The sequence below is a fragment of the Saccopteryx bilineata genome, chromosome 4 (genome assembly GCF_036850765.1).
Source record: "Saccopteryx bilineata isolate mSacBil1 chromosome 4, mSacBil1_pri_phased_curated, whole genome shotgun sequence".
NCBI classification, from domain to species: domain Eukaryota; kingdom Metazoa; phylum Chordata; class Mammalia; order Chiroptera; family Emballonuridae; genus Saccopteryx; species Saccopteryx bilineata.
In genome coordinates this window covers 184,440,141-184,455,793 of record NC_089493.1, presented here as the reverse complement: position 1 = coordinate 184,455,793, position 15,653 = coordinate 184,440,141, and the positions used below count along the sequence as shown (strand labels likewise).

General features: G+C 38.2%; 1 protein-coding gene across 2 annotated transcripts in view; it reads right to left on the bottom strand.

The window, feature by feature from the left end:
- Positions 1-434: 434 nt before the first annotated feature.
- GABRA1 (gamma-aminobutyric acid type A receptor subunit alpha1) overlaps positions 435-15,653 on the bottom strand; it is a 56,151-nt gene continuing 40,932 nt past the window's right edge. For both annotated transcript variants that reach the window (XM_066273201.1, XM_066273200.1), the window contains exons 9-11: positions 9,711-9,863; positions 4,630-4,832; positions 435-1,656 (exon numbers count right to left, since the gene is read on the bottom strand). In XM_066273201.1, coding sequence (XP_066129298.1) covers positions 1,345-1,656; positions 4,630-4,832; positions 9,711-9,863 — 668 coding nt within the window. In that variant the 3' untranslated portion in view covers positions 435-1,344. The remainder of the gene's footprint in view (positions 1,657-4,629; positions 4,833-9,710; positions 9,864-15,653) is intronic.

Below are 15,653 nucleotides of genomic sequence, written 5' to 3'. Positions count from 1 at the left end.
TTTCTTTCTATATTACAAGAGCCTAATTTGGGGGAATGTGGCAGGACTGGAGCAGATAGCAACTGATTTATTACTGTACACGGACAACAATTTGAAATTATAAGCTTTCTCTCCATAAGTGAACTTGACACCTGTGTATTTGAAGTTCCAACTGATTCCTGTATGCTGTTCTGATCTTAAATTCAGGCTTAAAGGTATTTCTATAGCACTTAACCACATTCTAACAGCTAAGAGCGGTGAGTCTTACACAATAGTTTAAGAACACAACTTTAAAAAAAGTAAAAAATGTACAATCTCATGCTGTATATTTACATATATAATTTATATATTCTATTTTTGTTCACTAGTCATAAATTTCAATCTAAAGCTTTTGATGTTATATAAAATAATACATTCAACAATTCTAGATCTTGCAAAATATTTTTGCCCCTCTAAAAACATCTTTATAATGGTAATGAAGTGATTATTGGACCCATGTGCTATCTGGAAATAGACATGATGAGAAATGGAATCTATTAAAATTCTTTTATTTAATTTTTATTTATTTTTGGTTTTTGTTGAGTGTATATCTTTGTTAAAATGACTCCTCATCAAGTCTAGTGATAAAAGCTCAGATGATTGTGAAATAGGTTGTTTAGAGCATTTCTCTCCATTGGATTAAATGTGCTCTACAGGGAGGAACTGCTTCTTTGCCGATGCAATCGCCATGAATTTTAAAATAGCGTTTAGCAAGAAAATAACACATTAGGCATTTGTAACAGGAGAAAAAAAATGGAGGTGGGGGGTCTTTAGCTTTGGAAACAAAATGTTAAAGTAATACATGAGTTGAAAAAACAAGAATGCAAGCACGTCATAGTTTGTGCAATAAAGACATAGATTCTTTGAAAATTTTCTTCATTAAACATTTATAATTTATTCTTTTAAACCCCTTCACATAAAAATATTTTTGACATATACAGTATCTTCTTTTTTTTTAGAATATTTGGAAATATATATCTACAAATGATCTAGAGTTATAATTAAGTATTATTTTTCTTCTACGTTTCTTATCTTTGGAACTATGGCCCCTTCTTTCCTCTCTCTTTAGTTCAATCTCCCTCTGTTGTGATTTTTGCTCTCTCTCTCTCTCTCTCTCTTTCTCTCTCTGAATCCTGTCTCTCATAGGCTCTGCTCTGCTGTGGACTGCCGGAGAGGGGTCTGTTGTTCTTGTCTGAATTATGGAAATAAGGAAACCTTTAAATTCTTTTAAGACAGAGGCAATAAAGCAGATGGGAATTACTGCATTGAGAACAGAAAGCAATTTCCAGTGCAGAGGACTGAACAACAGAATGGAGAGCAAAGGACCTATTGATGGGGAGTGGGTGCTTTTAGCTGAGGCTCTCTGTTTAAATACGTAGCCCAGTAGACCAAGTTAAAGATTCCGAAGAGCAAGGGGAAGGCTATTCTCGACAGCCGGTCAATTTTGCTGACACTATTAAAGGTTTTCTTGGGTTCTGGTGGTTTGGTTTCTGGCTTGACTTCTTTTGGTTCTATAGTTGCGCTTTTCGCAATGGTGGCTAAGCCAGGGTCACCCCTGGCCAGATTAGGGGTGTAGCTGGTTGCTGTTGGAGCGTAAGTGTTGTTTTTCTTAATAAGAGGATCCTTCACTTTCTTTGGCTGTAGAAAGAAAGAGTATAAAGGCATTGGATTTAGTAAACAGCGAGAGAAGCAAGCTTATAAATTGATGAGTAAAGTGACCTTTATTTTAGAATCTAAATATGTGCTTTTATTTAAAATCTAAGTAATGTAATTCATGACTGTTTTATTGGGATAAATTAAAAATACAAACACCAATATCCAGTTATAAGATGAAAAACTTGGGAGATCTAATTGTACCTTGGTGATTATAGCTAATAATACTGTATCGTATACCTGAATGTTGCTAAGACAATGATGTTCAATGTTTTTAAAAGAAATGGTGACTGTGCTACAGGAGGGAGATGGTAGCTAATGTTACGGTGGTGATCAATTATACACAGTGTATAAATGTATCAAATACACACAGGTGTACAATTGTACACAGTACATAAATGTATCAAATCAACCACATTATACACCTTAATCTTACCAAGTGATATCTGTCAATTATATCTTGATAAAGCTGGAAAAAATGTTTTCCCCAGCTTTCCTATCAAGAGTTAGAGACTCCCGGTTGAATCTAGGATAGACTTGTGACATTGGACAGTGTGATGCTGTTCCAATATAGGAGGCCTGCCTCAAGGGGTGCTGTAACCTCAGCCTTTACCCTCTGGAAACAGGCCACTGCCATGTGAGGAGGCCTGGCCTAGACTCCTGGGTGCAGATACCCCATGGCAGCACCTATTGGCATCAAGCCCCAGACATACGAGAAAGGCCATGGTGGGTCCGCTTGTCCCAGTGGAGCCTGCAGTAAGCCGCAACAATGTTGGGAGCCCAGGCTAGACTAACGGAAGTACCACCGGGCTATTTCCAGCCTCAAGTGCGTGATGGTTGTTTTAGGTCACTAGGTTTTTGGAGTGGTTTGTTTTGCAGCAATCAATTGCTGAGCCAATTATAGTTATTTGCTCCTTCTCCCCGTGTTTCAGGTGGGCAAATGATAAGGCACAATGATTCAGAGCACCCCGAATGCAATTCTTGTTCAATGTTAGCTGCTCATCGATGTTATCTGTGCAATAATGAACAGCGGCAGCATTTCTTAGGGTTTCTATCATATAGACGTTTCCAAAAAATTGAGGAGAACATTTGTTGGTAGCTGTGTGACCCAATACAATTGCCAATAGCCACTTGTGGCTACTGAACAGTACAATATAGCTAGTCTGATTAGATACATGCAGTAAGTATAAAATACACAGAGGATTTTAAAGACTTCATATGAAAACAAATAAAACAATGTGGTATATCTCAATAATGTTTTGCATGGTTTGCATGTTGTAAAGATATATATTTTGATATATTGGCTAAAGTATATTGTTAAAATGAATTTCACTGGTTATTCCTCTAAAAATGAAGCTCCTAGAAAATTTCACATTCCATATCTGACTGATATTGACAGTTCACCTATTCTTATGATGCACAGTGATAGTCTAGAAGAGAAAGTTTCATTCTTTTTTGTACAGTAATTTATCAATTAAAAACAATTTAAGTGAAAATGTCTTGGATACACTCTCATATTTTTTTATTAGGATTCCTCGGGATTTGAACCTGGTTATTGACAATTTCAAAATCCTTACCCCGATACCTTGGTGAACAGCTAAACTTGAATCACCCGATGCAACACTCTTTGAATAATTTATTTTATAAATTGTTGCACCAGAATGAATTATTACTTCCAGAACACCTGACACTTTTCGCAAGGCGCAATAGTCAGGAATTTTAACAGGTTAATTTATTAATTTTTCCTACTCTGGACCCTGTCTGCTACTTTTTCTCATCTCCAAATCCTTAAACATAGTCTGGGACTTAAAAAACAACAACAACCATATTCATCTTTTTTCTAGTATTACTTCATTAAAATCAGACCAAGAGTGCACTCATTTCACAGTGAAGGCTGAGTCAGCTAAGCTTTATGAGGAGTGACAGAAATTTCTATAATTAAGTGAAAGCGATTATTTCTTGTTGTAGTCCAAATGATTACAGGTCAAAAATAGATATGATTTATTTCAACACAGTTCAACAGCCAAACTGACCTTATATTGAGTTCATGTCATTAAGAAAAAAGAGAGAGAGTGCGTGTGTTACTATTAAAGGATATATTAAAAAGCTTTGCAAACTCAGTTCTATGGAGGCTTTATAGTAATGATGTTTGTGACCAAAGAGATTATTAGGCTTAAAAAATATCCCCCAAAGCCTATGATTTTCAGGTTATAAAAAATTATAGAGGTGTGTGTGAGCTTATTTGCTCCTAATGTCAGGCTTGTGGAAACCTCTCCTCGGATCAATAGAGATGATAGGAAAGCAGAGTTGAGTAGAGACATGAACTTTTGTGTCTCTCCTTTGTCTCCTTCGTCCACTCAGCACATGGATCCACTCAAACAGCCTCCCCTTAACAATAACAGCGCGATTACCATAGCACTTAATCATTTATGACATAAGACAGAAGAATCCTTACTACCCTCGCTCTGCCTTCTTCATCCATTTCCTCGAGTCCAGACATCCCGTCTGAGGTGTTTAAAAAGACATATTAGGCCCTGGCCGGTTGGCTCAGCGGTAGAGCGTCGGCCTAGCGTGCAGAGGACCCGGGTTCGATTCCCGGCCAGGGCACACAGGAGAAGCGCCCATTTGCTTCTCCACCCCTCCGCCACGCTTTCCTCTCTGTCTTTCTCTTCCCCTCCCGCAGCCAAGGCTCCATTGGAGCAAAGATGGCCCGGGCGCTGGGGATGGCTCCTCGGCCTCTGCCCCAGGCGCTAGAGTGGCTCTGGTCGCAACATGGCGACGCCCAGGATGGGCAGAACATCGCCCCCTGGTGGGCAGAGCATCGCCCCATGGTGGGTGTGCCGGGTGGATCCCGGCCGGGCGCATGCGGGAGTCTGTCTGTCTCTCCCTGTTTCCAACTTCAGAAAAAAAAAAAAAGACATATTAGCGTTATAGCACAGGGGAGAGTAAAGCATTTACCTTTTCTGGAACGACACTTTTGCCATCCCAGGCATAGCCTCTCTTGGTGAAATAGTTGACGGTGGCAAACTCAATGAGAGCCGAGAACACAAAGGCATAGCACACGGCAATGAACCAATCCATCGCGGTGGCGTACGCCACCTTGGGGAGGGAATTTCTGGCGCTGATACTCAGAGTCGTCATGGTGAGCACAGTTGTGACCCCTGTAAAGGAAGGAATTAAGGGAATGTGTAGGTTCCTCCTACAATATTTCATTGCTGGAGGTCAGGCCGCTGGCCCAGAGGGAAGCCAACAGGGCCATAGACAGGGTATACATTTTCTTCTCCACCCCGTTTTGTCTGGAATAAGTGAGTTTTGATCTAATCCCAGTGTAGGTTGCAGCGGATGGGATGGCAGTCCTGAAGGGGATCTCCTATAGAGATAAACCACTTTGCAGTTGAGGAGCTGTTAATAAAATAATGAATGTCTCTAAATGAGCATCTTGAACATGGTGCCTGGTTAGAAAAGGAAACGGTAGTCTCTCACTTGTCCCCAGGTATTTGGGTAGAAAGCCTAGATCTTCAATGTCTCTGATCCATAAGAAATCTTGGGACCCTCAGCTCTGCCTGGTGTTCTGCCTGGGTACCCAAATGTGTAAACCATCAAATCGATAGTTTCATCACGGGAGATAATCGGTACATAATTGAATTATCTTAGAATAATACTTTGTTACATTATTACCTCTTCTGCTTTTCTACTATTTTTCACTGGTTTTGAAGTAGCCCCTCTTGAAGAAATTGATGAAATAAGTGGCATGGGACTTGCTTGAGGTTTTAAAGCTCAGAAGTGACAAAACCAAAATCTGAACACAAGTTTGTGATTTAAATGTCCCCAGTCTTTCCTTTTCTGGTAATGCTGCCTCATCCTCCCATTCTGAGAGTCCATCCCTAGGGATTAAAATGACCTATACCAAAAGCAATATCTAAGTCAGTTGTTTTTAGTGTATTTATATAATTATATGAGTTGGTATGGAAATGATGATATCTATTAAGGTTCATTTAACAAATTAATATTAGCAGCCTACTAAATTAATGCGCTGTGTGGTTAGACTATTGTAAAGTTCCCTTTAAATCATTTGAAAATGCATGGAAATATTACAGTAATCCAGTGAGGATGGCTCAGACTGCATGGTGTGGAAGAAGTGCCGCTCTCTTCCGGGGACTGCTCTATCCCACTGATCAGCTCTATGACCTGAGTAAGTGACTTAACTTCTAGGATCCCCAGTCTTCATATCTGTAAAAGCGTAATTTAGACTTGATTCTCTTGACTGTCTACATCATTGTTGAAGTTCTAAGAGGAAAATATTTGCACAATGATTCACAAAATTATTTGAGGATAAAGTGTAATAATATGTAAAAGCATTTTAAAGATGTAAATAAATTATTGCCATAAAAGATAATGGCATCCATCCACTGGGTCTAAAATTAATATCTGTAATTAGTTCAACCAGTTAGATTAGAGTATCATCCTGAAACATCAAGGTAGTTGGTTTGATCCCTGGTTAGGGCACATATGGGACGGAACCAATGAATGCACAACTAATGGAATAACAAATGAATGCTTCTCTCTCCCTGTCTCTCTCCCTTTCTTCATCTCCCCCTCTCCCTCCCTCCCTTCTTCTCTCTGTCTCTCTAAAATCAATCAACAAAAAAATCTATGATTCCACCTTTTAATTTATTTTTAGAAAATTAGTAAGATTACACAGTTGGAAGGTGGCTAATTTTCTTTTAATTTTATTTAGAAAGTTAAATTTAACAGGGTGACACTGATCAATAAGACTGTTTTAGCCCATCTAATATTCCCTAATTTCCCATGAATTTCTAAGTAGATGGTCTTTGTAACTATATTAGAAAGTGATAAGATTAAGAAGGAACAGTGAGACTTTTATTAAATCTTAGTGTTGATACATGGTAAAAATATGTAGAGAACAAATTTACTTTGAACTCTAAAGGTATTGCATAAATTCTGGGAATTATCTATATTACCTAACCAACAAATGGTTTAAAAAGAATTGGCTGGACAACAGCACGTAAATATACTTATCAATATTAACTTGACCAAAAAGCAAGGTAATCAACTGTCAGTGTTTGGGAAACAGAGTAACCCAGAGCAAATCACAGTTCTATGATTGCTGAGTGACCTTGGAAAAAATTGCCTCACAGTTCTAAGCTGCTTTTTTTTTTTAAAAAAAAAAATTATTTTCTTATAAGTTCATTTCAATAAGTCAAACTCAGAGCGGTGTTGTGAGTATCAAATACAATACAGTAGTAAAGTGTTTAGCACTTAGCCTGGTATTTATTAAGGGCAAAATTAATGACTATTGTTATTGACAAATTCAGTCCTTTTAGATAAATCCCTACTATGGTGAATTCCATGTTTTCTTCAAATTTTGGTATATGTAACCAGCTCTCAAAACTAATTTGGGACTAGGTGTTTTTAGATAAAATGCATGCATAAATTAAAAGCAGTTAAGAATAGCATGCAGAGGGGTGTGTGTGTGTGTGTGTGTGTATGTGCGCACATGTGCGCATGTGCACTTGTGTGTGTTGTGGCCTGACAATTTCTACTCTAGGGACACAAGTGTGTTGAACATCTATTAAGTTCCAAGTACTGAGCCTGACAACTTACATTCTTATTTTTATCACTTAATCTTTTAAATGACACACTTTTATTTTAATTGTAGTTATATTTCATAGGCAACTAAAGCTTAGAAAAATAAAGGTTTAACCTAAAATTTGGATCTGTCTGGCAGCCGAATTTCAGGACCACACTGCCCTCACATATGAGCAGAGAGGGACAAGAATATGATATTTTAAAATATTAAACAGGCTTTGGCTGTTTGTTGTCTGGATGTTTTTTTAGCAAACTGTTATAAAGTACAACTTTTTATGATGATTATTTTTGTATATCCTTAAATACCCTTGACTGTGCTCAGCATCTTACACAGCTCAGAAGAATGTGCTGAGTTTAGGCAAAAAAGAAGAGAAATGTGTACTAAATAACTGTTGAAAGGCCAAGGGTCTTAGAAAATTGTATCTGTGATTTTATAAACTTAAAACATTAGAAATATATAATTTGATAGACAGAAGAAACTTGCCACAGCTGAGTTTACAGGTGGGCAGTTATGTTCACCAAAGGGACATGAGTTGCCAGATTGTCAAAAATGTGAAAAGCAAGTTGTTTCTTTTTATCAAACAATCCAAAATACTTCAGGAAGTTGCCAAAATGGATGGATCAGATACGTTAGGGTGAAAGTGGCTAACGTGAGCATTAAAAATATATCTTTTTCACTTTTAGTGCTGGGTTCATTCTACATAAAACATGAAGTAAATATCTTCTGGGGTCTATTTTTGAAATTTCTAGTGAAAAAAAAAGGGGGCTCGAACTACATCTACCCACAGACGTGAGCATCTTGACAAGGGCTCAGTCTTCAGTTCTAAAAGGTGGTGTCAACCCTTGTTAATACCGACAAATGGTGATAAGGAAAAAACAAGCTTGAAGCGACCTGCTCGTTTTCATTCTAGATCTTGGATAAGCTGTGCTCTGAGGTTATTGTCAGAGCAAAAATTTGGTGGTTTCCAATTTGGAAGCACCTTGCTCCATTCAGAAGGAAATAATCTTTTCTGGGCACTTGGAGAAGAGAATCTTGCTTTTCTTCTGAGATAGCTCATTTTTTATACCTTGCCTATTATTGAAGAATGACAGCATAGTGATCTTTGCACATGAATAATCCTCAATTTTGATTTTAAGCTTCTAAGGCCTTTACTTCATAGTGATGGGTCTTAAATGTAGCACTGTGCCTAGTTGATACTTTTGACATGAACTTTGTGCCTTTCAGCAGTGACTGTAAAGTTGTTATTTACAAATGGATGATGTTGTCCACGACAACCCCATTCCAATGTCTTGTCCTCGCAGTGCAAGAGCACATTGGTGGTACAGCGTGTTATTAAGGGCACAGACCCTGTATCTAAGGCTTTGGGTCTTACTCTACACTCCATCACCTAGTAGCTTTTTGACCTTGATTTCATCCTTATCCCTCCGCCTTCTTGTCTATAACAAAAGGATAATAATAGTACAGAAGCCTTTTTCTTTTTTTAGTGTTAGATAAGATAGCGTAGGTTTATTGCATAGAACAGAGCATGCTAGAAGAGCACTCAGTAATGCATGATTTTATTTTAATTCTTATTTGAAGCTCCAGATTATAACCTTCGTGAGGAGAGTGGTTTATGTTATGGTCACGGCAGCATTCTGTGCCCAACTCATAGAAGGCTTCTGATAAAATTCACTGACTGAAGGACTGAATCCTTAAGTTCATGGCAATCCAATCTTTTGTGTGCATCAGTCAGCAAAGTACAATCGGGACAGTATACTGAGATACAGGCAGGAAATACTTCTTTATATGGAATACAAATTTCTATAATAATAAATTAGGGATGAGTTTTCCTTTTAGTAAAGGTTATTGCCCTTTAAGCGATTTTTCACCAGATTGCCTTAACTTGAAGTATTTAAATCATTTAATAGAAAAAAAACTGTATATTTGTACCTCTTTAGAAGAGTACATATTAGGTAAGTGAAGTATTCCTGTACCATCATATGATATAGTCATTGATGATCTCTTCCTATGTAAGGAAAGCCTGCTTTCGTATATGTAAGAAAGCAATTCTGCTAATGTTTTCTTAGATTCTCAAAAACTGCACAGATGAATAACTGTATTCTGAAAGTATGATATACATATTAACGTTTCTCTGTGTGTATATGCTTTAATCTAGCATATGCATTTTATGCCTGCCTCCTTCCATTTCTCTCCCAAAATAACAAATCAAATGTTCATTAATCCCATCGATTTGCATGCACTGAAGCAGGTAGCTATTTAGGGAAATAAGTTTTAGACATCACACCATGGTGAGAATGATAATTCCTTGAATCTTTCTATTACACTAACTTCACATTTTAATGTAGAATGATTTTTTCATTCTATTTGCAGTATCACCCGAATGACTTGCCTTCCGGACCCCCGTATGCACGTCTTGATTGGCACTTACCAAAGACAGTCCTGGCTGGGACAGATTCTCTATTGAGCCAGAAGGAGACTTGGGACAGAATCACCGTCATGATACATGGCAGGTATGTTTGAATGACGAAGTAGCCAATCTTTCTTTTCAGGTGGAAGTGAGTGGTCATAACAACATATTCTCCTAGAGGGTGAAACAGACAGTGAGTTTGAGCAATTTAACCTTGAAAAGAAAGTTAATCTCTGAGGTTTTCTATCGGCAACAAAGACCTGGAGGTTAGACCAGCAATCATTGGCCTTTTTCATCTCAGGGCACACATAAACTAATTACCAAAATTCTGCGGCACACCAAAAATTACATCATTTTTTGCCAGTCCGACAAAAAAAAAATAGGTATAATTTTGATTCATTCCCACTGGACGGTTATTGTTGTATTGGCTGTTGCCATTTTTTTTTTTTTTTTTTGACAATCTAAGGGAAAAGAGGTCAGTGCTTCAGACTAAATAGTCAGGTATTACACGTTCTAAAAATTCTTGCGGCACACCAGTTGAAATGTGCTGGGTTATACACATCCCTTCTCCATGTAGTATCTGGTTCCTGAAGAAAAAAACTTTTATCCAGGAAAGAAAAAAAAAAGATGCTTTAAAAACACACCAAAATGGCTCTGAGGATGCGATCAAGGTGCCACAGATGGTCATACATCCTATGTCTGGGGCATCACCCCTTTAAGACGTAGCTGAGCATATATTTACACATTGTCTTTAGTGGCCACGAAGGCACTGTGCTCGATCCTGATGACACATCGGCGCATTAGCACGGACCTGACACCGGGCTGGGCCCTGCAGGGGAGGCCAGGCTCGACCCTGATGACACATCGGCGGATTAGCACGGACCTGACACCGGGCTGGGCCCTGCAGGGGAGGCCAGGCTGTCTAGGGAAGGAGCACTGGAAGCCGCCTCGGTGGGAGAGCTGCATTTGAGCGGTGACACTTCCTTTCCGGAGCTCTCTGACTGTGGGTGACTCATTGAGCTTCGCCCAAGCTCCGAAATGAAAAGAGTAGGATAGAGTCGATAGAGTCCAGAGTTTCTCACAGTACAGTTTTGAAGTCCCTTGGGCAGATGTTGAGACATAGAGTTCTTCAGATCCCACCTAGATACACCAACTGTTCTTTGAGCTGGGGCCAGCTTCTGAACTTGTCCCAACTCTTAGCCTGTTCTTCGGAGCGGTGGACTAGCGAGGCTGTCCGTGGTCCTGCTGTACTCCCAAGTCTGAGATCATGGAGAGGTCTAAAGCAGTAGACCCACAACCCAGATCGCAGGAGGGATTTTTAGAAGTTGGAATTATATACATACATATATATAATATATAAATATATATATTTCAATTATAACTCTTAGAAGCTTTTAGTTTTATTCACTCTAATTATATGCTTAGCTATTTGTAAGTGGGTAAGAATAAAATAGGGATATTTCTTGCTAAGAAAACATCCTCTCTTTGGTATTCACATTTCTTTACCTTCCTTCTTCCCTTCACCCCCGGGCTTTTTCCTACTCAACCTGGGATTTAGTCTCTGTCCGTGCCATCCACCGTTAGGTCCTGTAATGTGACTAAAACTGCACATGACCTCTTAGCATCCATAAGGGGAGACATGGGTCTCAACGAGGATCTCAGTCCGCAAGCCAGCGGCTCACCTTCTCTTCAGTGTTAAAAGTTAAGCAGTGCTGGCTGCCTCTCGTCTCCAGAGCACACTTTTGATTGTTATTCTCTTGCTTTCTTTTGAGTTTATTTTGATGACTCATTGATTATTATAATCTGAGAGTGTTGATTGAGGGTTTGTTGTTTTTTTGTGTGTGTGTCAAGCAGTGATCTTCACCCTTCTGCAAAGTAAATCTGGAGGTTCCTGATGTAATTCTAGCTTCAGCTTTCTTTCCCATTTTTTGGCACTAATAAAGAATTTTCAGGCCCTGGCTGGTTAGCACAATGGTAGAGCTTTGGCCTGGCGTGTGGCTATCCCAGGTTTGATTCCCAGTCAGGACACACAAAAGAAGTGACTATCTGCTTCTCCACCCCTCTCCCTCCCTTTCTCTCTCTCTCTCTCTCTCTCTCTCTCTCTCTCTCTCTCTTCCCCTTCTGCAGCCATGGCTCGATTGGTTCTAGTGAGTTGGCCTTTGGGCACTGAGGATGGCTCTGTGGCCTCTGTCACAGATGCTAAAAAAATGGCTGGGTTGCTGAGCAACAGCCCCAGATGGGCAGAGCATCATCCCCTAGTTGGCTTACAGTGGGTCTGGTTAGGGCACATGTGGGAGTCTGTCTCTCTGCCTTTCCTTCTCTCACTAAAAATAAAAAAAAAATCCTTCTGACCTCTTCTCTTAGTGTTATTTTTATACAGCTGGATGCCAAGTCTACATTTCTAAATGACATTGCTCTCAAAATCATGACCTGTATTTCCAAATATTTACAATGCATCTCATAGATACCGATTTTTCACTAACACCACCCACTAAATACTATATGTTAACTGACTTTCGCTAACCTTCCTAATAAAAAGTAATGACCAGTCTATACAGGGGCGCTGCTTCTCCACTTTGTGCCCTTCTCTTAATTCATGACACTGTCATGTGTCTATTCACTTCAGGCTAGAGACCTGGAACGAATCCTTGAACGGGAAGTTGGATGTTGCAGAGAGAGAGCAAAGAAGCAGGCAGTCACACAGCTTTCACTGCCCTGGGGCAACCTCTCGCAGTCTGTCTTTCGTCTTGTGGTCACTGCGCTCATCTCCTTTGTAGACTCTCCTAACAATCTATTAACTGTCACGTTTGTCGCCAGGCCCATCCCACGTCCATTTTTTTGATGTCATAGTGATCTTTTCAAAGCATACGTAAGTGCCTTAAAACATCTTAATGGATCCCCATTATCTGCATCAGGATTCCCAAACTCAGCACTGTTGACATTGCACACCTGACAGTTATTTTTTTATGAGGGTTGTTCTATATATAGTAGGATTTTAGCCACATACCCGGGTAGTGTCCATCAGCAAACATGCTCCATAATTTGACAGCCAACAGTATCTCCAGTGGGAGATACTAACAAGCAAAGTCCCTAGCCCGTATTCAGGACTCCCCACATTCTAACTCTCTGCATTTCAGTGTCATGTCTCAGGCCTGCCCCACATTCCCACGTCCCCAAGCCATCTACTTGGCCTCCTCTATTGGTGACCGTTTCATTCATCTATGGGGTCTCAGTCCATAATGGAATAAGAGGAAATGTACTGTAGCTTTGGTTCCAAAAACTGTTCTTACTGTGTAGCCTTAGGCATCTCACTTGAACTCTCTAAGCCTCAGTTCCCTTGTCTATAAAACAGTGAGAAGGATATTGTGGGGAGAATAAAGAAATAGGGCTAGTCTTAAGATCATCCTATAAAAAGAATTTTACACAAGAAATAGAAAGAAAAAAAGAAAAAGTTTCAAAATAAAATTTGGTTTCTTTGTCCATTTTTTTCTCTCTTCTCTCCAGTTGGAACTGGTAGAAGTATTGAGAGAAGAAATACACTCACTCTCCACAGGAAGAAATCATCCGTACATTCATGCAAGCTTTTGTTATTGTTATTAAGGATGACATCTACCCTTTGCTGATCAAAACTAAGGACGTGAACATTTATTTATAGCTCCTTTTTATATTTATAATAATTATTTAGAATAACATCTCACACTTTTAACTTTATCTGTTTATATGCTTATATTCTCACCAATCTGCAAACTAATGGAGAATATGGGCAGGTCTTGGGATATAGCATGGCCTCACATAGATTCTGTGTTTCCTGCCTGCCTGTGGGGCAGAGGCATGCACTGAAGTTTTAGGGCATTCGCTCAAGTTGACATCCGTAGCATCTCTCTTTAGAAGGTAAAGCAAATGTTAACTATAGTCGGCCCTTGAATAAAACAGGTCTGAACTGAGCAGGTCCACTTATACGTGGATATTTTTCAATAAATACTGTAAATGTATTTTCTCTTCCATAAGATTCCCTTTATGACATTTTCTTTTCTCCAGCTTACTTGATTGTAGGAATATAGTATACAATATATATATATATATGTGTGTGTGTGTGTGTGTGTGTGTGTATTATATAATATACAAAATATGTGTTCATTATATATATATTATATATATTATATATATTATATATATATAATATAACATACAAAATATGTGTTCATTGACTGTTTATGTTACCAGTAAAGCTTCTAGTCTACAGTATGCTATTAGTAGTTATGTTTTTGAGCAGTCAAAAGATACATGAAGGTTTTTAACTGAGCACAGGATCGATGCCCCTAACACTTGGGTTGTTCAAAGGTTAACTGTGATTTCTCTTCATTTTCTGTAGATACTTTGGGTGATATCTACAAGATCATCTCAAAGAAATGAGTGAAATTTGAGAAAAAATGCAAAAAATTAATTTTCCCAGGACTGCTAAAATGTAGCCTTGTGTAGACATAGTCATGTTACATTTCACCCTCCTAGGAGTGTATGTTATTCCTAAATTTTCATTCCGGCAAAATGTCATTAACTCAAAGAAAATAAAAATCCCATTTTTCATATAATGTCAGAAAGATGGATGTCTACATATATTCCATTATCATTTGTTGGTGTTCACAGCATGACATTTTGGGAAGATTCTTCAATGAATATGATTTTGGTCATTTAAAGAGCAATTATTTGACATTATATTTGTTATATAAACCTCATCCTCACTAAAAAAAAAATAGAGAAGCAATAGGAGGATTTCCAATCTTTTACAATCACCTTCCTAAATTAAACATACTCTGTGTTTTGGCTGCACAGATTGGAATAGGAAAAGAGAAAGACAGCAACATCAAAATCATGTTCTAATAATTTAAAAATGAAAGAAAAACATAATAAAAAAATTGGTCTCCTAAAACGGATTAAAAGAATGTCTAGACATCAAGTGCTTATGCACTAAGCATGTCAAATTCTTTTCCTCTAATTCAACAGTCTAGAAGAATTGTAATTCAAATATCCTTACACATCTTGTAACCCTCAGGGAAGCTTGTAAGTTAGATGTGACAATATTTCGGTTACATTACAATACAAAGTCAAGGGGAGTAGAAGAAAAGAAGCAGGTATTTCATTTTGTGCAGCAGAATCAGGTATTTGAGCCTGGCTTCCATTTTTGCTTTCTCTGATGTCAGTTATTTGAAGAGCAAATATCTTGCTTAACCTCTTTTGACTTGATTTTTCTCATTTGTTCAGTTCAAATGATAGTGTTTTACTCTATTATTTCTGAGATGCTGTGTGAATAAATTAAAATAAGTAAAATTACTTTTTAAACACATATTTAGTGTAAAGATAGGAAGATTAGAAATGTATTCTTTCCAGCTCAAGAGCTCAACCATTCACCTGTTATCAGGAGTATGGATTCCACATACAGCTATTCCTTTTCTTCCAAGTATTCTAAAGTTAGTGTTTTGTGCAAATAAAAACATTTTTTTAAGAGAAATGATGTATCAAAAATTATCATTGACAGAAGGGTTGGTATCTTAATATCTGTACCAAAGAGTACTGAAATTAAAATTAGGAAACAGTGGGTACAGTTTTAGACTACTTAGCATTTTTCTGGACCTGTCTCCTCATCTGAAATATGAATAGGTTGACGAGATAACTGTGGAAGTCTCCTCTCCCCAGCCCCTAGTTTTCACATTTTATGTATATAGTTATTTCTCTAGATCAGTGGTAGTCAACCTGGTCCCTACCACCCACTAGTGGGCATTCCAGCTTTCATGGTGGGCGGTAGCGGAGCAACCAAAGTATAAATAAAAAGATAGATTTAACTATAGTAAGTTGTTTTATAAAGATTTATTCTGCTAAACTTAGTGAAAATCCAATGTAAAGTACTTGATAAGTAATTATTATTATATGCTTTAACTTTCTGTAACTCTGCTTTATAAATTTTATAAA